The 26,998-nt window shown below is 33.9% G+C and overlaps 4 protein-coding genes across 5 annotated transcripts in view; 3 read left to right on the forward strand and 1 right to left on the reverse strand.

Moving 5' to 3' along the window:
- Window positions 1-11,462, forward strand: part of LOC143199597 (MAP kinase-interacting serine/threonine-protein kinase 2) — a 42,743-nt gene extending 31,281 nt beyond the window's left edge. For both annotated transcript variants that reach the window (XM_076409521.1, XM_076409522.1), the window contains 2 exons: window positions 2,161-2,373; window positions 9,107-11,462. In XM_076409521.1, coding sequence (XP_076265636.1) covers window positions 2,161-2,373; window positions 9,107-10,284 — 1,391 coding nt within the window. In that variant the 3' untranslated portion in view covers window positions 10,285-11,462. The remainder of the gene's footprint in view (window positions 1-2,160; window positions 2,374-9,106) is intronic.
- Window positions 11,463-13,061: 1,599 nt separating this feature from the next.
- Window positions 13,062-16,108, reverse strand: Skp2 (S-phase kinase-associated protein 2). Its single transcript, XM_076409523.1, has 8 exons — window positions 15,923-16,108; window positions 15,637-15,865; window positions 15,473-15,581; window positions 15,184-15,407; window positions 14,846-15,129; window positions 14,086-14,213; window positions 13,874-14,033; window positions 13,062-13,820 (listed from the first exon to the last, which is right to left on the reverse strand). Exons 1-8 carry the CDS (start codon window positions 15,979-15,981, stop codon window positions 13,628-13,630), a joined length of 1,386 nt encoding a protein of 461 aa, XP_076265638.1. The 5' UTR covers window positions 15,982-16,108; the 3' UTR covers window positions 13,062-13,627.
- Window positions 16,109-16,112: 4 nt separating this feature from the next.
- On the forward strand, window positions 16,113-17,375 carry Scox (Synthesis of cytochrome c oxidase). Its single transcript, XM_076409524.1, has 5 exons — window positions 16,113-16,269; window positions 16,323-16,509; window positions 16,565-16,762; window positions 16,813-17,021; window positions 17,077-17,375. The coding sequence occupies exons 1-5, from the start codon at window positions 16,201-16,203 to the stop codon at window positions 17,224-17,226; spliced, it is 813 nt and encodes a 270-aa protein (XP_076265639.1). The 5' UTR covers window positions 16,113-16,200; the 3' UTR covers window positions 17,227-17,375.
- LOC143199600 (general odorant-binding protein 72) lies at window positions 17,360-18,435 on the forward strand. Its single transcript, XM_076409525.1, has 7 exons — window positions 17,360-17,518; window positions 17,569-17,644; window positions 17,706-17,758; window positions 17,811-17,846; window positions 17,897-18,011; window positions 18,226-18,296; window positions 18,352-18,435. Exons 1-7 carry the CDS (start codon window positions 17,456-17,458, stop codon window positions 18,367-18,369), a joined length of 432 nt encoding a protein of 143 aa, XP_076265640.1. The 5' UTR covers window positions 17,360-17,455; the 3' UTR covers window positions 18,370-18,435.
- Window positions 18,436-26,998: the final 8,563 nt, after the last annotated feature.

Consider the following 26,998-nt stretch of genomic DNA (forward strand, 5'->3'; position numbering starts at 1 on the left):
AGATATGACATCATCAGATTTCATCACCCAAACTTTCGCAACTTGATGATACGCGATGAGTATACTCATTTCTATTCAGTGTTGGAAAATTAAAATACCGGTAATTAAATATAATGAAGAACTTGTAACAATATTTAATATATACTAATATTCTCGTGTGACATTTTCCAAATTTTATTTTATAAGAATCATCAACTTCAAACAAAATCATAAAATTACAATTGAATTAGATAATTTGAATAAAAAGTTGAATACAAGTTTGAAATAAAATTAATATTGTGGTTATAATTTCATAAAATATATTTTATGATAAAATACCGTACTTACAAAAAAATGTCAATAAACTGTTTTTAACGCAAATAACAGTAACTATTTTACTGTAGAATGGCAATAAAAAATGGACATAATTCGAATAGTATATTTAACAATACACAAATTACTCATAAATTAAGAATGAGAAAATGCTATAACATACTGTTGAGTTTTGCAACATTTACCGCATTGTCCAGGTCTGTAACAGAAACAATATATTTTTGTGAGTTTAAAAAACATTATTTATTTTTGTAATTACCGGGATAGTTTGTTATTCATACCACGTAGCTGTCGAATTATTTAGAAAACGGATTAATTTGTTACTCATATAGAAGAAACCAAATAAATCGAATCAAATGATATATTAAAGTCGACACCATTATCTTTTAGATATAATTTGCTATCACCATAACATGTAACAATTTATGAAATAAGTTGAATCATTAATTTAAAAAAACTTTATTTTTATATCCCATTTTTCATATTATAATAATACGCACACGCACGCATTTGTGCTTAACCTAGAAATTTTAAAAACTGTCAAGATATATTATCAAGATAACAGTGGTTTTCAACACGTATTTATAAAATATTATGTATCTTATTTAAATTAAATGCCAAAGGGGTTAATAACATACAAATTGATGTAAAAATATTCATTTAGTTTTTAATTTATTACAGCAACCCAACTAATTTCAACTTAACCTAAAATACTTCCAGAGCTGTCAATTTTACATTTACAAAACAAGATACGTTTTTAAACTAAACAAATAAAAATGCCATTAACAGTTGTTCTAAAATAAAAATAATATGGAAAAATCCTAAAATGTTATATCATGTTATTATGTTTTGTTAAAAAAACACATTTCAGTATAATAATTACTAATATCACCGTTATTTTTGTAAAAGACCTTGAGCATAAACAATGTCAACCGTCGATACGTATGCCCAAATAAACTATTTTTTACACGCTCGATCTAATTCCCTAAAAAGAATCAGCACTTTAAAAAAACAGCGTACACACCCACATAAATACATAAATATTAATACCCTGGCAACCACCAAATTAAGAAAAAGCCCCTACATAAATTGGTCTTCGTCTTCGTTTTGTTTGCTCAAAGCCAATTAATTGTCGCAAAGTGGCCTTTAGACATCAAATAATAATATTCTACGTGAACTTATGCTATTTTTGGAAGTATGCAGACATGTCGACGATTAGTAGCGAATTATGTAGCGAAAAAAAAACTGAACTTTCTCTAGTTCCTAATGTCATAGTGGGCGCAGCTAAAATGAAATCATTTAGTTAGCAGGATTGGTTGGTTCAAATACATTTTTACATACATCAACGACGATCGAAAAAAAAGTGTATCAAAACATTACCATTATCAATTAACTAAATAAAAATTATATTAATAGAACAGCTGCAACCAAGAATACCTAATTATAAAAACTGTCCTTTAAATATAAATATTGCGTTATTGATATATTTGGATAATTAAATAGATGAAATAATTACCAAACCTAACTGACGTCAAACAGAGATTCGAATAATAAATTTCATTGTTACAAAAACATGACTTCGGTTAAATTAATCATGGTTTTATCGAACGAGGTTATGGATACACCTTAACGATTAATCTGTTGGTTATTTAAGTCGATTAATTAGTTAATTTTGAACTAAAACTGTTAACCAGCATTTTCTTTCATTGGATTCAAATGTTTTGGCGAATTAGCAGATACATAACAATGTAGTTGTCAAATAAGGGATAAATTGAAATTAAAAAAAATGTTTTCTTCGTTTCTGACACGTGATTTCGCCACAAACTGAATGTGGTATTTGTGTTGCAGACGCGGCCGCCTCAACCGGTAGCCTCGTGGGGCGTGGTGGCGGCGGGGGTAGCACTGGCGGCAACGGCAGCGCTTCGGACAGCGGCGACCAGGGGGAACAACTAGATCCAACGACACGAGCCCGTGAAATCGCCCGTCACAAGGAGGAAGCGAAGAAGAAGCGTCGCAAGAAGAAGAGAACTGGATCCTCTCTGGTTTCGTCCTGTTTTCAAGGTCAGTTCACGTCTCGTTTTAAAAATAAACGATTCTTATGTTGGATGTCGTTAATTCGCATAATTTAAAAAAGCCGTTTCCTATTGATTTTTTTCTGGCGAATCGAAATAAAATGAAACGCAAGTAAAACTGGAAAATTGCCAGTAACAGTTTATAGGGCATACAATTTACTAAAAACACTAACGAGCCTCCGTTATAAATCTAAAATCTAAAAAAAATAAACGCAATAAAAAAATTCAGAGAAACAGGTCGTCTTGTTGGAAAACAGCTAACGCAAGCTCGTGTCTTATATAATCGTTCCTGATTAGTTTTGAAACCAGGAAAAGAAATTTCACGAAATACTCGGAATCGGAACATATGTCAACAGGTTGCTTTTTTTACGTTTCCAGGTTATTTTGTGAATAGACCACAGTCTTCTATTTTTAATTCGTCTCATATAACCAGAAATTGCTAAAATACTAATGGCTTAACAAAAGAATAATTTTAATTTTATATTTTGACATAAAACTGATGACGATTAACTGATCGAGGAAACGTGATTTTAATGAATCAGAAAACCATATATTCATCATAATTGTGCTACAGATTTGAAAAATAACTTTAATTAATGCTTATTTATTAATTTCTTTAAAAAAATTTTTGAAATTTTAACTGATTATGAGTTATTTTACGAAATAATTTCGACTTCAAAAAGTATATTACCGTCATTTGATCAACTGTGGTTCAGTAACGAAAATCTTCATAACGTTGAAGCAAAATATCTTTAAGAAAGGTGTTTTTTAATCGATTTTACGCCTCAAAAATAATTCCAAGATTTCTTTTAATCCTTTTTATGCCTTTGGTTTTAAAATAAGAATCAGTTTGTTTGTTCCAAGGCAAACTTCGTTTCATTCCAGAATGTTTTTTCAAAGTTTGCAAAAAGCCAATAGTTGCAGAGACCTAGATTTAGAGCATAGGGTATATAGAAGAGTTATTTATCTCGATTATGATATCTTGATGAAACAGTATTGATACGATCCCAAAATATTACTTTTCATTCATTGTTTCTAAAATAACGAGAGTGGTTTCATTAAATCCATTGTAACTTGTAAACTAATAACTGTAATATACATTATGCATTACATGATATTTATACATCTCTTTCTTAAACACATAAAATAATAGAGAGAAAACTCAAAAAGGGTCTCTGGTGAAAAGTTTTCAAGTCATTCAAGTAGCTTAATTGGCCAATTTAAATCTACATTATAGGCACATGTAAGAGAAACATTTCGCTGTAAAGACATTTCATTGGTTCTTTGATAGTTTGGCACGTGACAGCTCTGATGTCACGTTAAATAAATTTATTAAATAAAATTCAATGAATGAAATAAATATAATATATATATATATATATATATATATATATATATATATATATATATATATATATATATATATATATATATATATATATATATATATATATTATTACAGATTATATTTATTTCATTCATTTAATTTTATTTAATACGATCTGTTAGAGTTCTCTCTTTTCGTTTTCTTATACTAAAGCAAACTTTGAGCCCTTCCCCATTAAAATTGTTTACTGTTTACCTGTTTTATCCGAAAGTATATGGTGCACCTTATTATTTTTAATACTCTATATGGAAGATCATTATGTAGCGTACAATTAAAATAATGTATAAATTTATAATATAAAAATAAAAATATATCTAAAAAATCATAATAAAGTACTTTGGAACAGATCAAGATTATTTCTTCTGTATTTTCCCTTTTTCATATTTAATTAATGCCATTAGGATCTATTAGAGTTCTGTCTTTTTGTTTTCTTATACTAAAAGCAAGTCCTTCCTTATAAAGTTGTTCACCTGTTTTATCCGAAAGTACCTTATTAACTTTAATACTCTATCTGGAAGATCATTATGTAGCGTACAATTAAAAGGTTTTAAATTTACCTTTTTAAAAGATATTGGACAAAAAATATATTATAATGTTATATATGTATATAACATTATAACATATTTGATAATTTGTTATTGATATATTGTTATATATATTGTTGTATATATATATATATATATTATTGTTATATATATATATATATATATATATATATATATATATATTTGTGTTGATACATTATTGATAATGTATCAACGTGGCAATATAGCGTAATAAAATAAAACAGATAGACAGTACAAAAAAAACAATTTTCTGGGGCATGAGATATTGCCTTGCCTCATTTGTTTGAATAGGAACATTTGGAATTGAAGATATAAGAGTCAACTCTTGGTAATACATCCCTCGTTAGTATTGAATGTACTGATGATGAGCACTTTAAATGATTTCTCAAACATACTAGCTGAAGAAACTATATTCCTGAATCAAAGAGCTCTAACAGGTCCAAAAAAATGTTAAACTATCTTGGTTAAGTAGTCTTAAGCTATCATATATTTATTCGGATAATTAAACATTTTTTTTCTTTGATGCAAGGGGGGGTGTTCAAGGTCGTCATTAAATTTTTTTAATTGATGAAATTTTAACAAATGTCTTCTTACTTGGAGAATAAGCACTATTTAAGTCCTGAATTGCTTTGCACTGAAATTCCTAGTGTATTGAACTTCTGTTAATCCTCTCTCAAAGGTTTGCATTCGGTGCTTGTTGAACTATCAAATAATTAATCCAAGAATAAAAGAGTATCGCCATTTGCATAGCTTATTTCGGAAGGGGATTAATTTACTAAAATGAAAAAATATATATTTGATATTTTATATGATTATTTATATGAATAAACTTATCCCAACTTACATCAAAACTTTTTATAACGATCTTAATCGAGTCAGTCTAGAATTTTTAATATTATCAAACATTTTTTAAAGACAGCCAAATACTTCTTCGAAGGAACGATTCTGTATTTCTTTACAATCTGTACATCCGGGTACACAACACTTCGTAGATCGAAAATTCACTTTAGTTATTGTACTACCGACTTATATATACTAATGAACTAATAACTTAATCTCTAAACGCTATAAAAATCTAAACGCACTATTCGTTACGTCAGGCATACTGAAATTGACATCCGAAATAATTAAACAATAAACGCACCATAGAAACGAAATGACCCAATCAGAATCTCGTCGCGGCTTCTAGCATAGCGATTAAAGCAAGTAATAAGTAAGTAAAAAATATCGTTTTCATCACTATGCAGACTTGGGTTTATCACCAGACAAAATAAGGGAGCTAAGGTGTAATATGAACTCAGCTCTGTTCAGATATCAACTAAGAAAATGTTTATTCGTGTAGTATCACAGTTTACCAGATACTTTCATTTTTTTACAGAAATGTATGTAAAATATTACATGTTGCAAACAAAACTACGAACAACCTAATAGTGTCATCAAAGATCAAAGCCTGATTAACAATCAGAAACGGTTTTTAAATGAAAACACTTAATTCTTAATACGATCTTCTTAATTCACAAACCAGATCATTATGAAGTGCGTGTTTTATTTTTTCTTTGATATATGATAGTTGATCTGTAACTGATTTGTCCCGAAGGAAAAATAGTGAACCGGTATCTCTTGGCTGTTATATTTATTGGATTGCTGCATACGAAATTACCAGTCGTTTAAATAATGTTCTGCGGAGAACGCCTATTGCAGGACCGGTTTTACTCCGCTTATCTCAACGGTAGTAAACAACGCCTTCAATGTTTCACAATTCGCAACATTTACTTGTTGGTTTATAGAGACTTAATAACGCGTACCCGTATAACCAGAAAGTAAACTTTAAACAGTCTCGCAACTATTTCGATTTGTTGTAATTGAGAGCTTATGGGATCAATTGTTTATGAGGCGCAAACTACGAATTTGGCGGATTGCCATGAAAAACTGTTTTCCTATGAAATATGCAGGTTAAAAAAACATCTAAGCTATTATATCAATCTCTGTATATTTTCAGTCGTAATAACTATTTATAAAATTACAAAACCAAAACCTTTTACTGATGACATAAAAACATAATATACTCATAATAACATACATTTTTACGCGTTATGGATTTATTTCTACATAACATATTTATTGAATTGTTTTCTACACCATCCATGAGGTGGCAAAGAATCCAGGCGTATTTTTTGTGGTGAGTCTTATTAAATTATTTGATAACAGTGGTCCCTATCAATGTCAGCAATCAATTATATCACATCTCGAGTTTTTCATTTACCTTAGATAATACAACCTAAGAGACAAACCATAAACATTATTGTTACAATAACAATAATATAGATTTGCAATCATAATTCAACAGTCTGTCAAGTGGGCAATAAGTATTATTTCTGATTTATATCATATAACTAGCATTATATTAAAACATATTAATTTAACGGATAAAAAAGAAGATTTGGCATATAAAATACTAGAGTCATAATCGAACAACACTATCACGATCAAAACTTATTTCAAACAAAATATCAAGAAGTTATTTTAGTATTTAAAACCATTATGCAAACATTGATATACGTTAAGAATTGAATATCCAGCAGGATCTCTCTTATTGTTAATGTAGACGAGCATTTCACGACAGCTGTGAATTATAAACTCGCAAAAATATGTAAGGGAATTTATATAAATATTAGTTAATACGACATAATTTTATTTTTAGGTTAATTAAGGGATAGTGTAATTATATATTTGAAATGTTTCATAAGCTAATAACCACTTAACACATTTTATTAATTGTCAATAAAGCAACATATGATATATTTCGCAATTTATTTTGAATTTAAAGCTAATTCCTGTGAGTAAATGAACTATTTTTGTTTATTTTGGATTGTTGGTTGCCTATTTACTGTAACAAATAAACTATAGAAAATTAAAATTGATTTGCTTTTAAATTAATTGAATTTGCTTATTTATTGTTATCATTTATAATAATAAAATGTTATATAATTAGTTAATAGCCACTAAGTCACTTAAATATTAAAAACATTGCAAACAGAATGAAAACTTAAAGGTTTTTATCGATACACCAGGTTTTTATTAAAACATATTATCAGCCAATTGGAATTTAATTTCGCCCAACAAATTGAGTGTTCCCTGTATTTTTAAATTGGCTATTCTAAAAATAACGGTGCATTCTTTTCCGTCTAGGAAAGAATAACATTGTTCAAATCACAAAGTAGGTTAGCGTCAACAATAAATTTTATATCGTTTTCCTGTGGGTTTTTGGGAACAGGGAACGTAAGCAGATATAGTTCACACATGTAGGACAGACGGTTTAAGGTCGTTCCGATATGGATGCGTTATGCAACCCAGCGCGCTTCCCCGAAATTTATCTTGACAGGTTTAATTTTGATATTCTAGAAAATCAATATTTTGCCAACTTTTGATTTTTTTATTTAACAAGAGACAATATGTTGTGCGGGTAACACTAGTTCTTGGCAAAAGTGACACAGAAATTATTTATTTTTTGATAGGTAATATAATACTCGGAAAATATTGAAAGCTTCTTAATATAGGACCACAAAATTGGTTTACTATATATGATCATTGTGTGTAACCATAAAAAAACAGATTTGATTATCGAGCTGAATAAAAATCTGTGCTACTTTCTCTTTAATATATGAATGTCAGTAACTGATCGGATAGTCATTGTTCTGAGTATTTAAATTAATACTTGTGAGACCAAGCTTTACTCAGGTTATTGGGAGGTTTGATGTTCTTTTACCCTTAAATTAAGAAAGATATAAAACATAGAAATAGTACTTAACGATGCAAAATTGTTTAGTTGTATTGAGATTTTTATTATTTCATAGCAACAATTCAAAATTTTAAATACTTTAGGGTGATCGCTAACACTTAAAACACACTAAAATTGCTACTTAATTTTAAAAGTTTATCAAAATATCACTATTCTTTAATACATTTAGAAAAAATATATATATTTTTAGGCTAATATTTCACTATTTTTATTTTATTTTTTTGAGTATCGATATATCGATATTTTTTCGGTGGCCAACCCCTAGTTCAAGTATCCTAGGATGTCATCATAGAAAAATAGATGTCATTCAGAGAGAACTATCTGAACTGAACATAGACATAAAGATTAATTTAGGTTAATTTTAGGTTTACATTATTCTTCAATTATTTTATTAAAATGACAGAATTATTCATTATTTATTAGGAGGACATTGGGTTAGGCCAATGTGATTTCGGAAATATTAAAGGAAAAAGGAAGGAGTAGCCGCACTGTTTTTTTTTTAATACCCATACACCGCATGGTACCAATACTACCTATAAATTTCTGTGTTGGTGTATGTGTGGTTGCCTAAACAGGATAAATATAATAGTTGACATATGCCATTTGGAATAATGTCTTTATTTTAATTTTTTTTCTGTTTTAAATCAAATATATATACACACACACACACACACACACACACATATATATATATATATATATATATATATATATATATATATATATATATATATATGTATATATATATATATGTATATATATATATATATATATATATATATATATATATATGTATATATATATATATATGTATATATATATATATATATATATATATATATATATGTATATATATATATATGTATATATATATATATATATATATATATATATATATATATATATATATATATATATATACATATTGAATGTATAAGGAGTGTTTTTAAACAGTCTTATTTTGTTGCAGACTTATACAAAATGACAGGCGAAGTATTGGGAGAAGGAGCGTACGCCAGCGTGCAAACCTGCATGAGCCTGTACACCGATCAGGAGTTTGCGGTGAAGATAATCGAGAAAGTACCGGGTCATGCACGAGCTCGCGTATTCCGTGAGGTTGAGACCTTTCATCATTGTCAGGGCCACCCGCACATAATCCAACTGACCGAGTTCTTCGAAGACGAGGAAAAATTCTATTTGGTTTTCGAGAAGGTACACGGCGGGCCGTTGCTACATCGCCTCCAGCAGCATCGGTATTTTAGTGAGGCGGCGGCGGCGGAAGTGGTGCGCGAAGTGGCATCCGCCTTGGCGTTCATGCACGCCAAAGGAATCGCGCACCGCGACCTGAAGCCGGAGAACATACTGTGCGTGCGAGCCGACAGCCTGTGTCCGATCAAGATCTGTGACTTGGACCTGGGTTCCGGCATCCGACTGCAACCTGGCGCTTGCAGTCCGTTGGCGACGCCGCAACTTCTGACCCCGGTGGGCAGTGCCGAATTCATGGCGCCGGAGGTGGTGGATGCTTTCGTTGGTGATGCCGATACGCAAGCCTACGACAAGCGTTGCGATCTGTGGTCGTTGGGTGTGCTGGCCTACATCCTATTGTGCGGCTATCCGCCGTTCTACGGCCAGTGCGGGGAAGACTGTGGTTGGGAGCGTGGCGAGAGCTGCAACGCCTGCCAGCAATCGTTGTTCGACAGCATCCAGTTGGGCCGTTACGACTTTCCCGACGCCGAGTGGGGTTCGATCTCGCCTGAGGCGAAGGACCTCATCGCGCAGCTCTTGGTCAAGGACGCGCATCGACGCCTGAGCGCCGAGCAAGTATTAGAGCACCCGTGGTTGAGCTGCGCCAGTACCGCCGCGCCCCTGGCCACCCCGGCCATCTTGCGCAGGCACGACTCGGCTCGCGAACTGTCCCACTTCGCTGAGTCGGCGGCGGCGGTGCACCGCGTGGTGCAGCAGCACTTCAGCATGAACCTGGACTATCTGAGACCGACGAGGGCAGGCGGATGCGGATCGTCCGCTCTGTTCGGGCTAAGTCCGCCGAGCGAGAGCCAGCTGATGCAGCGACGCGTCAGGGGTCGCTCGCTATTCCTGCAGCCGCATCCGGCTACCACCGCCGCCGCCATCTCCAGCCCCAGCTGTTAAACGGCGACGACGCCCGCCCTCAGAACAACGCGAAAGCGCCCCCTTCCACCGAGTGCAATTCGTTTTCACGAAACCCATTCCCCCCCAACCCCCAACTTACACACTTACCTTTTGTTACCCGTTTTTATATGATTCGATCCGGAGGCAAAATCGAAGATGAGAAATATATATATTATATATTTATTGGAGAGAGGTGAATAAATTTTCTATAAATTGTTGATTTATTTAATAATAATGATAATAATTGGATATTTTTGTAATTTGTACGATTGTCCAACAATCGATCTTGTTTATTGACCGGTTAGGAGATGGACGGGTCCTTCGACGCGCCGTCGCAGCGAACTGTTTGTTTCCTTTCTACTGTTCCAAGAGGGGCGGGGAGGCGGTGCGTGCGTCCGCCGCACCCTTCCCTGCCCCAGGCCTAGACTAGACGCAGCGCTTGATTTTTGATACTTTTGTATGTTTGAGGCGGACTGTATGTTACGCAGCCCGTCTACGATTGTGATAATTAGTACGCATCTGACGGTGCGCCGTACCTGTAACAGATCAGTGAGAGGCGGGGGAGCTCGCGCTAACCCCCCCGGGCCCCAAGTGAATATATTTAGGCGTTCCGTAATGCTCAACGTAGACCGCCTGGTCGGGAGATATATACACGTCCACACTGGGACTTTCCGCGACGACAAACCGGCCCCCCTGTTCGCCGGTTTGCCGCCCGCGACTTCCAACACTCAGGGTTGTATCGATTGAGTGGGCGAGACCGGTCCTGTACCGTGTGCGGGACGGTCCGCGGAGCGCGCGTGCACATCGAGAGAATGCGAGACGAACGAATGCCAAAACGTCCCTCAGTCCGTGGGTCCTTACAAAATCGAGAGTATTTTTTTTAAGCAGAGTGGAGAAGCATTTATTACAGCCCGTTGGCGGCAACAGATCAACCGTTTTATACCAAAACATGTTTTTTACGTTCATGGGTCATTCCGTGGAGTGCCATTGTTTTCTACTTTTTTTTTCCCTACAATTGCGTCTTTATATTCGTCACATCACTCTGTAATAGTTCTGTTATTGTTAATTTTTTTGTCCACCATAAAACAGTGTATTGTAAACTTGGAAAGAAAATAGTGATTGAAATTTATGTACCAAGTGTGCTTTAATTTCTTATTAATAAAGACGGAATTTTTCTATGTTTGGTTTTATTATTTTCTGTATTGCTCTTTACAACTCCCTATCTACCAACGATATATGTAATTAAGTACAAATCACATTTGAGTCAAACATTATTTAAGATTGATGATTCGGAGCAGTGTTTGAAGATGACCAAGCGTAATAAACCCAAAAAATAGATAAAACATGGCTCCATCATTATACTCCGAAGTCCAATCGACAATCATCCGAGTGGACTGCACACGATTAGCCCGCTTCAAAGCGTGGGAAAACGCAACAGTCGACTGGCAAGGTTATGGCGTCTGTATTTTGGGATGCGCATGGAATAATTTTCATTGACTACCTTGAGAAAGGGTGGACCATCAAAAGCGACTATTACATAACGTTATTGGACCACGAAATCGCCGAAAAACGGCATGCGAAGAGAATCCACCTTGTTAAAAATCCATGAAATGGGCTTCAAATTGCTTCTTCATCCACCGTATTCTCCAGATCTGGTCCCTAGCTACCATTTCCGTTTCTCAGATCTCAAAAGAATGCTCGTTGGGAAGAAATTTTCGTCGAATGAAGAGGTGATCGACGAAACTGAGGACTATTTTGAAGGACAAATCGTACTATAAAAATGGTATTGAAAAGTTGGAGGGTCGCTATAATCAGTGTAACACCCTTGAAGAGAATTATGTCGAATAAAAGAAACTAATTTTGCCAAAAATGTGTTTTACCATGGTAGGCTGGGAACTTTTCAATTGACTTATACATAAGTTATAAAATGTGAAAGGGTTTGGAACACAAAACTATTTTATTTAAAGGACAAAAGAGGCGACTTGAACGCAGATGCAAACGAAAGACACTGAAGGTTTTTAGCTATTAGAAAACAGGCCGAACACATCTTACTCGTTTACCATCCAGCCAGCCTTAAAACAGTTAGCGTTCTTTGGGAGTTAACCTAGGTTTTAACATGGTAAGCCATTATCTTCGAAATTTTTTGGTCCTTAGGGTCGTTCTTTATCATTGACTTTTAAATCGTCATCTTTGAAATCAAAGCATTGAAACCAAAACCAACAATAAGGATATGTCGGAGTAGCATCGTCATAAGTTTCTGAAGGTGCTTGACGGGCACCAGTAGCAGATTTATTTAAATAAAACAACAAAAGGAATTTTGAGCGCTCCCTTATATCCTTTCCGCAACAGTACTTTTTTAGATAAAGTATATACATTTATAATCTCAAATACAATTAAATTACCAACCGTCTAAACATAGTCTCTCAGTAATTTGTTAAAATCAAACGGTTTGTTGCACAAATGGAAAAAAATCAGTCGATTAAATCAGATAAATAAAAACATCCTGATCCAAATATCGAAAGTAAAACCTTTCAATTATCTGGTCTTTAAATTGGTAACAATAGAAACCGCCAGTGACCCGCCTTAAGGAGTGTTACTACCAATTGGGCTATTTGTTTCCGTAACGCGGAATTGGCATACGCTCGATCCATTATGAATAACAATATAATACCTTCTCCATCAATCAAATAAAATATTCACTTTGTGTGTTATAGTTCCTTGTATGAAATAAAAGAAAAAAAAACAAGAACATATATAGGAAATATAAACAATAATAATAATGTGGTAAACATTGATTTTTATTATTTTATTTTAGATTTTTTAATGATACTTGGAAAAATACTTAAATTTTATGATATAACCTTTCGAAACTCAACAGGCCTGACTGATGAGGACTGCAATTCATTTTAGCAGGCTAACAGATAATACTTAAATTGAATTAAATTAAAACCACCACAAGGCTTACTAATAAGTACCTAGGAAATTTTTATACATAACTATATGTTAAAAACCTTATCGATGATCTTTGTTTATCATATCACACGTTTATATTGCAAAGAGGATAGGTAAAATAAACTATTAAATAACAGAGCGTTTTTTTTTTTGTTGTTAAAATCGGTCAAATTGAAACTGGAATGAAAGCTGCAAATAAAAGCAATCCAGATAACAAAACAGTGAATCACAATTATGATATTCTACAACTAATATTAACACAGCGGGAAATAAATTATTTCTATTAGAACACGATCGTAGGCACTAATTCGGTTTTGGATTCGACAAATTATTCACCCTTCAATCTTATTTACATTTTATCTTTTTGTCCCTCCATCAGAACCAAATCTCATCAATCGCGAACTCTCATGTTCCAAATACTAGACCTGCGCATACCGACTGTCGGCCTGGCTACTGAGCTGAATTTGAACTGGTTAATTTGTACAGATCCACCCAAATCATTCTCAACTTCCTTCAACTCGGCTCCGTCGATATATCCACCGTGGATATCCAAATAGGATAGGTTAATCAACTTCCGTAGTTGTCTATAATTAAAAACAAATTATTCCCAAAAAAACTTAAAGTTTTTCTGACTTACCCTAGTGACTTATAAGGAATTAAATAACATCTAGACAACGCTACAAATGCTAAGTCCTCCAGCGTTGTAATTTGTCGTACGGATTCACCTGTTATAGATGTACAGTCAGATAAATCCAGTTCCCTCAACCTGGGACAACTAAGAACGAGCGAAGCCACATCTGTAAGTTAGTATATTAATTATGGAACTGGTAAATTTCTATACATTCTTACGTTTGTCTAACAGAAGTTTCCGACATCCAGAAAAATTCAATCGATCCATAGTCGACGGAAGATTTTCACATAAGTATTCGATGCAGTCTCCATTTAAGTATGTCCAGGCGATATTCAGTTCTCGTATTCTGAAATGGAAAAAAGCAATGAGCTAGTTTGCTCAGTATTTCGATTTTTTATGATTTCCTCTGGTTTAGAACAATAGAAGAACTATCTATAGAAAAAAATTAATTGTTATTATCGCTAATGGTAAAAAAAAAAGTCGTATGTATCTTGGCCTTATGCAAAAAAAGTCATTTTTGCTGCTGACGTCAGCTATGCATCAATCCATCTTTCAATAATTTGGAACAAGATAAACCATATTATACTCTTATCTTACAGATACTCCAGATATTTAGAGAAGAGCTGGATTTAAGCTGGCAGAAAATCCCTGATTGTAACAATAAACAAATAAACTACACTGTCTTCTAAAATTCTAGAAACTGTAATTAAAAAAAAAAGAAGGTCGCTCTTCGATAGAGATTTGCCTCCCTAGAAATAAGCACAAATCAGATTGCAGAAATGGATGTTATATAAGAATTGCTGTTTTGATAATGCAAAATGGTATGTCATAATGGCAACAAACTTATTGTGTCATATTTAACAATATAAATAGCATCGTTATTATGTAACATTTTTAATAGCAACAAACTACCAAAGTATGTAACCTAATTCAAATGAACCAACTTACAAACATAACAAATAAAAACATTGTACTTACTGTCTACAATTTGTAAGCAAATATCTAAGACCATCCTCTTGCATTCCAGTACACATAGCAAAATTAATGACTTCAATGTCTTTGTTGGCTGACAGAGCTATCAAGACATCATCACTTACAGGTACATTTTCTAAGCTAATTTTTTTCAGTCTTCTGCATTTATTAAATATCATCACTAGGCTGTCAAGTGATATGTGAGCCATGCTTAAATCTAAATAAAGTAAACGAGATCGAAAATCCAGTAAGCTTGCCTTGCATCCTGGTAAAATAGGTTTATGCATTATCTAGAAACAAAATAAGTATATTATTCAAGCAACAACACTATAATATAAAATTACCTCTGAACGAGCTAGCCTTAATACAACTACTTGTTTGCTTAATATTTTACCTAGTTCCCCGGCAGCTAAATGTTTATTTGATACATCCATTCTAGTCCAGAGACTCTCATCCTGAGTTAATCTGTAAAACCTTCGGCATACTAATGAAATGTCACCTAGGTAACTTTTTGGTAACCATCTAAATACTTGTAAAATAACTTCATCTGAGAGGGTATCAAAATAATCTAAAAACAGTTTGTGTAAATGGCAGTTATATCCACATACATAAATATAATAGACTAATACTTACTAGTTTTATCAGTTGGTTTAATAGTTGTTTTATTGAATAAATTATCCCACTCCCCATTAGATAATTTATCTAATGATTCTTTGGTCAAAGTTGATTCTAATATGGATAACTAAAATATACAGAGAATCATTAAAAAATTCCACGAATACTGCTTTAAATATTACTTGTTTCCCTTTAGTATTTGGAGTCATAGATGCACAAGACACATCTATCCCAATTCCTTCTGATTTATTAAAAATCGAATCATCCTCAGTAACTAAATCATCAGAATCACAGTCTAATCTTCCAATACCGTGATCATATACTTCATGTAAAACTAATTCTTTATTACTTAAAATCCATAAGTTGCTCTTATTAGAATCATCCACAGTTTCATCAAATCGAGCACGTTTACTAAAAATAGATTTTCTCCAGAATATTGAATAAAAATATAAATATGTTACAGCTTACCGTGCGGGAGAATGGTCAACATTTACATCCACTGGTTGTAAAACACTTTGTCGAGACATATTTTTATAAAAAATGAATATTAATAGTTAACATTATATTTCCCTCCAAGAATCAAAAATACAATATGAACTTGACAACTTGGTAATTACTACACCTGTCAAGAAATGCTACCAAAGGTCCTAACTTCAATAAAGAATTTTGCATTATATTGTCTACAGATCGTTACAAATTGGCAAGTGGTGGAATTATGAACTAACCTTTATAATATAACCTTTAAAATGTCTAGAATTCTGAGAAATATTTACCAAAAATTAAATATTAATTCTCATGCTAAGTTTGGCCCTAAGGTATATAGTTAATAAAAAATTATTATATAATATGCCCATATTTGTTTTTGTAGGGTATAGTTTCAGCAGTCCATTATAACATTGCTCGATATTATTCTCAAAAAAGGCCTTCTAAGGCTTCTTCCTATGATTTAGCAAAAGGAATAGGGCCCATAACATGGCGAAATTTAGGCATAACGGCAGGATTAGGTGCAACTTTGTTGGCTTTTATGCTGTATGTTAAAAAAGAAAAAGAAGCTGGTATTTTATTTTCAATAAATTATGAATTTGATTAAAATGTTTTATTGATTTGTAGCTTTGGATAAGGAAAGGAATAGAATGTTGGGCAAAGCTTCAATTGGTGGAAAATTTGAGCTAGTAGATAGCTTAGGAAAATTAAGGAAGAGCGATGAATTTTTAGGCCAGTGGTTATTAATATATTTTGGTTTTACACACTGTCCAGATATATGTCCTGATGAATTAGAGAAAATGTCTGATGTTATTGATAATTTAGGTAACTCACAATCAATGAGTTGTAACACTGGTTGTATCATTTAATTTTAGATAATGAAGAAAATGTTCCTAAAATTCAACCACTATTTATATCAGTAGACCCTAATAGAGATACCCCTGACATAGTTGGAAAATATTGTAAAGAATTTAGCCCGAGGTTACTTGGATTGACTGGAAGCGAAGAGCAAGTTGCTAAAGCCTGTAAAGCTTATAGAGTGTATTTCAGTGCAGGGCCCAAAGATAAAGATAAAGATTATATTGTAAGCATTTATACAATTAATAATAATTGCTGGTTTAAATCAATTATTGTTTAAGGTGGACCACACAATAATTATGTATTTAGTAAACCCAGATGGTGCATTTGTCGATTATTATGGACAAAACAGGACATCCTCTGAGATAGCATCATCAATTAAAATTCATATTTCAAAGTATAATTATAACAAAAACAGTTGGTTTTCTTAAAAAAATATGTACTGCTTATTTGTTATTTCCTATTTCCAATTTTTGTGTCTTATAATTGTATATTGACCATTGTGAAGCATTTAATTTTTTAGCCTTGGTTATAAAACAGTATTTATTAGTCATTTTTAAATACACAACTTTAGTGTTAATCGGTTTGTGTTTTATTATAAAAGCATGCCACATACTAGGTCTGAAATAGTATTGATAAGACCATAGTTCAGATATTAATATGGGATTACTATTTTTCTTCCTTACATTATTAATTCTATCAATAAACAATGGAGATTGTGCAGTATGTGGCGATCATTTTCTTAATGTATATTTGATTTTAACTATTTTTAGATGTCTGAAGCTCAAGTAAAAGCAGCCAAAAAACTTGTTAGAAATGCATGTATTCCAAAATCCAAAGTAACTGAAGGTATGTTAATAATATATACTCATTCATTTCAATGATGATTAAAAAATACATATTTTTTAAGAACAAGTAGATGGAATGCATGATGGTATGTGGGACTTAGATAAGAGAGGAAAGGTAAATAATATTTAATGTTTACTGGCGAGAGAAATAATATTTTCTATTTCAGTGTTATCTTCAGTGTGTAATGAATTTCTATAAATTGGTAAGTGATAAAATTGTTAATATAACAAAAGTTTCTACAAGGTTTTTTAGCAAAAACCAGATAATACTCTTGATTGGGAAGCTGGTATTAAAATGATGGAAACTCAGGCTCCACCATCTTTAGCACCACATGGTATTAAATGCATGAAAGAGTGCAAAGATGCTGGTAGGTTATTTTGAAAGGAAATATTTTTCTATTTCTCACAGGATAAGTTGCACAAAATAATTTATTAACACGTTCATTGCATTGTTTTGTTGATGGTAAATATCGTTACCAACGCCGGTGACGGATTTTCCCGTCGATGTTAATGATTGTGTCAATTTAATTATTTAATGTCATGCCAAAATAATAAAGACGTGCATATATTTAACAATTTCAGCAAAAACATTAAACGAAAAATGTACAGCAGCATTTGAAATAGCAAAATGTATATACGACATCGATCCAGCGGTATGTTTGATCATTTTTTTTTTTATTCTAAAATTAAATCTATTATTATTTGCAGCAATACTTTTGGCCTTAAACATATAAATACCACCACGTTTTCATTGTTAATACAGAAAAACAAATACAGAGAGTATATTCTATATTTATGCGTTTTATTTCTTCAATAATCATCTAGGAATTTGTCCTTTTATGTTGTCAAATTAGCTGGAGTGATCATCAGTTTTATATAAAAAATAGACATTTATTAGAATCACTTTATAATAACTCATAGAGTTTTATCGATTATATACAAAAAACGATGCTCCTAGAATCATTAAAAACGTTGAATATGTTTGTAATTTTTCTAAATTAATAGCTCTTGAACAAAGTGGTCGTTATAATTGATAAAAGTTTTACTAGATAGAATTTTGTAAGTTTTGAAAAATGGCAATCAATTGATTGCTTGAGATATTTGAGGCATACAGAGCAATATTAGAATAAACAATACGTAAAATATATTTCATTGATTAGGTTATTAATGTATAATTAGAAACTATTTTTATAATATTTGGAATAATTTAGTATTACGGTCGTACTTTTGACAAAGTTATGATAAATCCGAAAATTTATCGTTTAATTTAATAAATAGCAGCTAAAAATAGAACGTATATATTTTTATAAAAGGGGGGATGTTTCCAGTGAAAAATTGTACTCCTGAGGGAAATATATTTTACCGAAATAAAGCTGCCTGGAGTTTATTGGGTGTAAAATTTTTTTGCTACTCTAATGACCTTTTAGTCTTCATATTTTATTATGAATTTTTGTGGGTAATGTTGAGGAAGGTTTAGCTTGTCGATATGGTGATTTTCTTAGGTTAGTCGCGAGACAAAATGTTAAATGGTAATAGGGTTAGTATAATATCATTTATTTCGTTTTTTTATTTGTCTGTGATATAAATACTGAGACTAAAAATGTTAACTCGGATAGGGGTTTTCTTTAGACTAAATTAACAGAATAACATACTCTGCAAATATGAGCTAATAGTGTAGACGACGGTATTTGTTTTTTATGCATATTTCCCTGACGTACTTCCATTGTGGAAAAACTACGTGTCCTAACTTTTTATATGTAACAACAATCAGTTGGGCGTTTGTGAATTTACCTAGGTGAAACCGCATTGCGGTTTTTCGGTAGTCGCATGTTAAATAAAAGAAATATTAATTCTGGTAATTGGGTTAAAAACACGCGTCATTGAAGTTTTGATGAAGATTATATTCGTAAAATACAACATGTGCTAAAAGTATGAGGTTATTTTACTTGTTTTTTTAAAATATTTATGAGGAAATTCTTTCACGACCCTAAAATATATGTCAGCTTGTTCTTATAAGTAGATCCCAATTTTTTTTAGTCTTGTGGCCGATATACGGTATTTCTCACTGGAATATATTCATATAAAGAAAATATATTTGAGGTACTAAAGTTTTCTTGAAAATTATAAATCGTTTTTTTGTTTCTTTTCAACATATTGATTCTTCCAGTCCAGATTAATATATTGAATATAATGTTAGTCATTTGGATCATTATTTCACTGCATTAACTTTCAGCTGTTAAGAGTGGTTCAATTTTTATTTTGAGATGTTCATAATATGAATTAACTTGTTGAGCATTAAGTCATTAAAATTAAGCATAAAACTACAAACCGGACGAGTATTAAATGGGCAATCCATGAAAATCTGTCATATATCAAACGGCTGCTAAAATATTAACACGATTTTATACGAATGGGTATTGTAATAACAAATAATAGAATTTATAAATGTGTGTTTGATGAAAAATATATAAAACATTCTATTTGTTTGGTAAAAACGTTTTGTCATGAGAAATATTATCAGAAAATGTGATATGTTCTTCCTTGTGGTATAAGCCTTAATGAATTCTGAAAAATCGTTAAATGAACTTGAAACGTTTTTATTTTTACGGCTGGTGTGGTACCTTAAACAGTCCTGTTCTAAGTAAAGTTCGCTTAAGTTTGTATCGTCCAATGGGGGTACTAAAATAAGTTAACCTAATAGCTATTCTTTCAGGATTCAATTGGTTTTCTACTACTAGATGTGAGTTTGAAGAAAGTTTACGTTACGTATGAGATAATAATACCTAACATAAAGGCATCATTGAATAAATTCTGGGCTTGGCGTATAGATGGCGCTACCTCCCAAACTTTTTGAATCTAACCTTTAGTCGGCATCTGCCAAAATTGTCATGACAATTCGGCGTTTAATTAAAAACTTATGGTGGTTGTAGTGAAATATATTTTATTATTTTAGAAATAATGCCTCGGTCCATAATTTGATGAAAACGATTGTCAAATGGAACGAATTACTTTGCCTCCCATCATATCTGGCCTACAGTGACTATTGGTTGTTTGTAGTTTGTTTCAAATGAAAAGGTTGCCGAGCTTGAGTCTAATTTTGAAAAGCAAAACGAAAACCGTAATGGGGGGACGGGTTAATATATTATTGGATTGTAATATTGATGTGTATCATTCTGAATATCAATAAAAATTGCGCCAAAGTAAGCAACACGAATGGCCCCAGTTTTATTGAAAAAGGAGTTTTAATTAATTGTCACTATAGGTTAATGTAATAAGGTAAAATTTGAAATGATTTTTTCCATTTTTTTTAAATTAATTTTCACTTATTTTTCCATGTAGTGTGATACAATGCTGCTTTCTTAAAATCTCAATCGGGCTTTATTAAATTGTTTGATATTTTACTACTATCGATTTGTTTTTTAGGCGTCGTTTTAAAAATATACTCTGAATACGAACATTAAGCAGGAAAAAAATGAATCGATACGACAGGATCAAAAGTTTGCGAAACCACCTGCACTTAAGAAGAAAGTTGCAGCGGTCTACTTCGGCAAACAAAACATTCAATAAAGGAGGGTCGCCTATCGAAAACAAGATCGGTGGCTTGACCCCCCGGTTGAAGTTCAAACTCCGGGAGTGAACCTGGAGCGAACCCGTGCGCGTTGACGTCATCGTCGCGAAAATCAATCGGTTCCCCCGCGTCTTTGTCCGCGTTCCTGGAACCGTCCAAGCGAGCCACCGATCCAGCGCTGGATCGATAGGCAGCCTGAGCGGCGGCGGACGTAGACCAACCGCACGTTTCCACGAGAACATAGGCGTCCCCATTCACTCTTTCGCTTTTGCAACATTCCCCGTCCACATTTGTAATGATATCTTGTTAATGGGCGAAATAAACAACAATAACGGAAAATATATTAATCTTCTAACTTCTATGTATATAAAAATGAATTGCTGTTCGTTAGTCCCGTTAAAACTCGATAACGACTGGAGCAATTGGGCTAACTTTGGTTTTGAAGTATTTGTGGCAGTCCAAGGAACTTTTATATGATGAGAGGATTTGGAATATTTGTAAATAATAGTAAAAATACAAACGGTCAGTGTCGCAAAGGATTAACATAGTTGTTGATTGTCAAATACCTATGGGTGCGTTCGAAAATTAATTTTGTGAAAACCACGATTAGAATATATATTAAACTAAACATGGAACATTCTAAGCTACTTCACGTGCTAGCCGCACTGATAACTAGCGATATAGGCTTATAATGCAATGAGTACGTGCATATCAAGCACGACACAATGGAATTGAATGGGTCCGTAGACGTAGTGTTCCTGTAATCCAGGAATGAGCGGAATTCCACTTTTGGCACAATTGGGAAAGTTACAATTGTTCATCTATACGCATTAAAATGTAAGAATGAATGTACCGGGTTATGTTGTGGCGGTACAAAATAAAATTTTCCACAATTGGTCTCACCACCAGATCCATTACGCTCCTTAGTTTTTGAGATGAGTAATGATTCTGACCACTTGTTGGCCAACATTAAAAAATATAATGGTTGTTTACAAATGACGTCATTTGGGGCAACTCATAGTTTTTGATGCTCGTTTTCAAGGTATTATGCTATAAAAACTTTTTAATAACATTCAAATTTGTATCACCAATCAGTTATCCAAATCTTAAACAACTGCAGATACTGTTGCTACAACCAGATGCAGATCATTGTAATGTAAAATTGTGCGAAAAGTAATATAAATAAAATAATTCCCTAAATTCCCAAAAGGTATTGTAAATGTATGTAGATAGTTTAGGAATGATTAGTTACACCGAGACATTCAAATACCAACTCTTACTCAGAAAATCAAGAGAATTGTAAAGAAACACGAAGCTCTCTTCATCATGCAGATACCTCCAAAACAAAGTGTCACGTGCTATAGTGAATACTCCATACTACGTTTGTAATGAAGTGATACAACAGCTCTAGAACCCATTTAGAATAAGATACTGAAGTGATCTTTTATATGTCATTGGGCAGATTTTTGAGTCACTAAAGGTAATAAAAATTGTGTGAATATCCAAGTGCTGTAACTCTTGGATAATCCTCGAGCAGGATACAGACTCAAAACACAAGCTTGTAGTATGTAACAGCAAAAGTCAGAAAAAAAAACAGTGAACAGTGCTGTAAATTAATATATGAACATTATTATTATATATATTAAATAAGGATCAATGAGCCCTCTTAGATATATACCTAGTTTTTACGTTATTATATAAACAAATTGTATGTTAGTCGGCAATAACTACTAAGAAAGTATTCATTATATTTTATTTATTAATATATTATTATTAGTATTTACCGACTAACTTACAATTTATCACTATAGTGACTAAAACTCCATTATAAGTAACTCACTCAGTCTATAATAACATAAAAGATAATAGCCCTTTTGTTTTTGTCATTTAGTGCAGTTTCGTATACAATATTTGGTTTTGGTTTGGTTCTCTTGAATCTGCGTCCTTTCAGTTCAGTGTTATCTAAGAGTTGCAGCACTCTGTTGTTAACATAGGAGTAGAGTTCGTTGTCTATGCGGCAACATTTACCTGTTTTTTTAACTTCCAGTAGTCTTTTAAATCTTTGAAATGGTTGCTTCAAAATCTCTTATACTGATGACGTGGAATGCAAACAGCTTGCGCGGGAAACAAGCAGAATTGGAAGACATCATGACATTCTATGACGTCGATATCGCTCTCATCTAGGACAGCATCGTCTCTCTTTTGAACACTTCTTTGTCTATGTTACAGAAACGATAAAACCCCGAGTAGACGCGGTGCAACCGCCATTCTCGTCAGAAAAGGAATGAAACACGAGTTCCTACTCTCGTTATCAGCAAACAACTTCGAAACAATTTCAATTAAAAGCAATACCCAAGAACATTCCCTCGTGATTTACATCCCTGTATGGGAAATCTTTTACATTCAACTACACAGAATACCGATCACTCGTCGAAGGAAAATTTCCAAAAATAATAGGTGGCCAGAGCGAACTCCGCAAGCAACGCCACCGTAGCTTTAAGAGCAGATCTGGGCTAGGTTTTGCCCTGCCAGATGATCATCATCCCAACTCAGCTTCTCAAACCACATCAACAGTCCTCGATTTCTTTATTCTTCAAAACGTAAATCGCCCTTCCGAAGTTCAAGTCCTTGACGAACTAGACTCTGACCATCATGCGGTCTTTCTAAAACTCGGGAACTGCGCCATCGCTCAAATCCCACTCACAAGATCCAAGAAAATGTTCGACTGCAAGAACTACCAATTTGTTCTACTGGAATCCGATCCAATTCCAAAAATTAATATTTCAGAACAGCTCGGGGAAGCCGTACTCAAGCTAACTCGTGATATTCAGTTTGTTCACGAATCTGCCACAAATTTCATCACAATCCCAACCGTGGGGAAACAACTTTCCCGCTTCTATTAAACGTGAAATTCGCATCAAAAATGGTCTATGCAGATTAGATCGATTCACCCTCGATGCTGCGGACAAAAGGGGGGGGCGAACAGAGCATGCAAAGGGTCTAGGAGACCGTTTCGACAAGGCGAGCGATTAAATGGAACTCATTTCTCGCGAACCAAAGACTGGAAGGTCCCCCTTCTTTTTGGCATGTGTCTAGATGCCTCGTGGGTAAGACACACGATGTCACTCCCCCTGAAGTCAGCGGTTAGAGGCAATTTCGCAGGCAATGGCCAAGAAAAAATCGAGCTCCTCGCAGAGATCTACGAGGCACAGATGAAATGCCTCCCTCTCGCAGAAGACACCAAACCTAAAGAAAACGACACTGTCATCAACGAATCTAACTCCATCAAAAACCAGTCACCTCAACCTTTCTTCTCAACCATTTCGTGTCTTCAAAGTCTTTACAGACTATGATCGGCAAACTTTAAACCAATAAATCTGTGGGTTTCGACGGAATATCGATTACCAAATTAGAAAAGCTACCGTATAAGCAGCTCGTGGAACTGGTAAAAATCATTAACTCCATCCTGAGGCTGAAACATTTCCCGGCGTCTTGGAATCACGCACATATACCGATTATTCCCAAGAAAGGACTTCGTCTCCAAATGACTGCAGGCCTTCTCAGTGCTATTTCGAAGATTTCCGAGAGGGCAATATTCTAGGCTCTCGACTCTTTCACTGAGGAAAACAACATCATTCCTAACGAACTTTCAACCTAACGGCTTTTGCGCTCACTATTAATCAGGTTCGTCCATCAGGCCATCCGTCTAGCCGCACATATCCATCACGCTCTTGACCAACGTAAAAAGCTTGGAGCAGTCCTCCTGGACCTAATCAAAAGCCTTTGACGACGGTTTGGTCGGAAAATGCGTGCGGTTAAGCCTCCTAGATGACCTAATTGCTCTCATCAAGTCCTACCTATTGGACAGGTTCAAGGTTCCCCGCGAGCCCCAGCCTGGTTTAACTTCTTTATTTCAGATCTGCCGAGAAAAGAGAACATTGAGGTCGCGTTTTACGCTGATGACACTACTTTCTTACCATTCAAGAGCGTTTATAGAAGCAACTCGATTATACGGTCAAGTGGTTCAAATTCTGGAGGTTGCAAGTCAACCTCCTGAAAACCCAGGCCTTTATTTTCCATAAGAAGCCTTACTCACTGCGCGTTTCGCAACTTCAAGTCAACACCACAAAAATTCCATGGTTGGATAACGTCAAGTACCTAGGTCTCCACTTCGATCGACGGCTCGGTTGGCATTCCCAAATCCAGAAAGCAATCCAGAAAGGTTCGGGATTGCAAACCTTCATTATTCTCTGATATGCCCTTCTAGCAGACTTCCCATCTCCATCAAATGCTTATTTTATAAGATGTTAATTCGGTCCGTACTCCTCTACGGATCTAATGTCTACTTCAAGCTTGCTAGACCCAACCAGGTAAAAAGGCTTCAAGTTTTCCAAAATAAGCTCCGAGTATCTTAAACGTTCCATGGTTTGTCATAACTAATCAAATTCACAGGGAAACTGACGCTCCAGAAATTAAACACTTAATATCTCAATCCTTTCACAAACAACAACTTAGCTCAAATTCTTCTGAGCTGGTCGACATGTTGGGAGCTTAGCACCGCGTCACCGCTAACCTCCCCTTTTCCAGGTTTAAACGAGGTCAACCGTCACCACAGTCATAACTTTTACCTCCATACGACAGCATCCATTCGTGTGTTAACTCAAGTTCGCGAATCTATAGTTTCACTATCTATTTTTTAGCCGGGTCCTCGTGCCCAATAATGGCTGCCTGACATATTCCCAAATTTAATGCAGTAGTAGTAGCGCTCACAGGGGTCAACTGTGAGGCGGTTTCGGTTTAGTGTATTGGTAAGAGAGGTAGAGGCAGTCCCACATAACTCGGTCCAACTTGTCACTCCAAGGCAAGTCTCTGCGATCAGGTATACGTTATGAATTCTGGATGACGCCTGGTTTTAGACCAGGTTAGTTCTGATGACTAATTCTATTATACATTGCCTTATCTACAGCATTTCTGGTAGTGTGTCATGCTCTTCCTAATGCTAAATTCCGAGGGGGTAATTTACCTCATATTCCGATTTCTCTCTTGATGTTGGGATAGTATCTTTTGCATCTGGCCGAATTTGTTTAATTTCTTTTTGTTACTCATGATCGTTTATACTAGTTTTACATTTAAACTGATTTGTTGCTACTTTATTAGTGTAAACTTGTCCGAATTAGACTTTTTTGTTTTTTTTTCAAGATTGTCACGCCCATTATTGGAGTGTGATCAGATATTAACTGGGACAGTAAGTGGGTTTCCGCTCTGAATGATAATTACAATTTGTAATGAACATTACAATCGTGAATCCCAAGCTGAGTGTTTAACACTAACCATATTCTTCCCATTAAAAACCTTGGGTCTAATTTTGACAAGTCTCTGTATTGTTGTTCTGTCATTTTGTGTCTTGGTGGACAGTTTCACGCCAATGTTTATTTCAGCCCCATTTTCTTAATCTCGTCTTGTTTGAAATACTGTATATTTTGTTTTATAATTAGCGTTGTTACGCCTCAAGCACGTTGACTGGGATATAATGCCTAGTAGGCATTATAACCTCTTATTTTAATGTATTTTATTTTGGAAAATCTATATATCTATGTCTATCTAAACTGCTCAAGATCGTCTATACTTTTTAGTCTTACGTTTAAACTGAATTGTTCCTGCATTGGAAATCTTTTTGGAAAAAATTGGGAAATTTGTTAGTAAGATTAGGCTTCTTTGTTCTTTTCAGAATTGTTGCACCTAATTGATATTACTGGCGTGTGGTCTCGATTTGTATTTGATTTGATG

Source organism: Rhynchophorus ferrugineus, unplaced genomic scaffold, assembly GCF_030347505.1.
Source record: "Rhynchophorus ferrugineus isolate W39M unplaced genomic scaffold, kcgeb_rfMv2 rfM7, whole genome shotgun sequence".
NCBI lineage: Eukaryota > Metazoa > Arthropoda > Insecta > Coleoptera > Curculionidae > Rhynchophorus > Rhynchophorus ferrugineus.

Coding starts and splice junctions, on each gene's coding strand:
- LOC143199600 (XM_076409525.1), top strand. CDS start 17,456: ATGGGATTACTATTTTTCTTCCTTACATTATTAATTCTATCAATAAAC. Junction 17,519..17,568: donor TAAACAATGGAGATTGTGCA/GTATGTGGCGAT, acceptor AACTATTTTTAG/ATGTCTGAAGCTCAAGTAAA. Junction 18,012..18,225: donor GAAAGAGTGCAAAGATGCTG/GTAGGTTATTTT, acceptor TAACAATTTCAG/CAAAAACATTAAACGAAAAA.
- Skp2 (XM_076409523.1), bottom strand. CDS start 15,981: ATGTCTCGACAAAGTGTTTTACAACCAGTGGATGTAAATGTTGACCAT. Junction 15,582..15,636: donor CAAATACTAAAGGGAAACAA/GTAATATTTAAA, acceptor TGTATATTTTAG/TTATCCATATTAGAATCAAC. Junction 15,130..15,183: donor TAAGGCTAGCTCGTTCAGAG/GTAATTTTATAT, acceptor TTTTGTTTCTAG/ATAATGCATAAACCTATTTT.
- Scox (XM_076409524.1), top strand. CDS start 16,201: ATGTCTAGAATTCTGAGAAATATTTACCAAAAATTAAATATTAATTCT. Junction 16,270..16,322: donor ATGCTAAGTTTGGCCCTAAG/GTATATAGTTAA, acceptor TTGTTTTTGTAG/GGTATAGTTTCAGCAGTCCA. Junction 17,022..17,076: donor ATAAAGATAAAGATTATATT/GTAAGCATTTAT, acceptor TTATTGTTTAAG/GTGGACCACACAATAATTAT.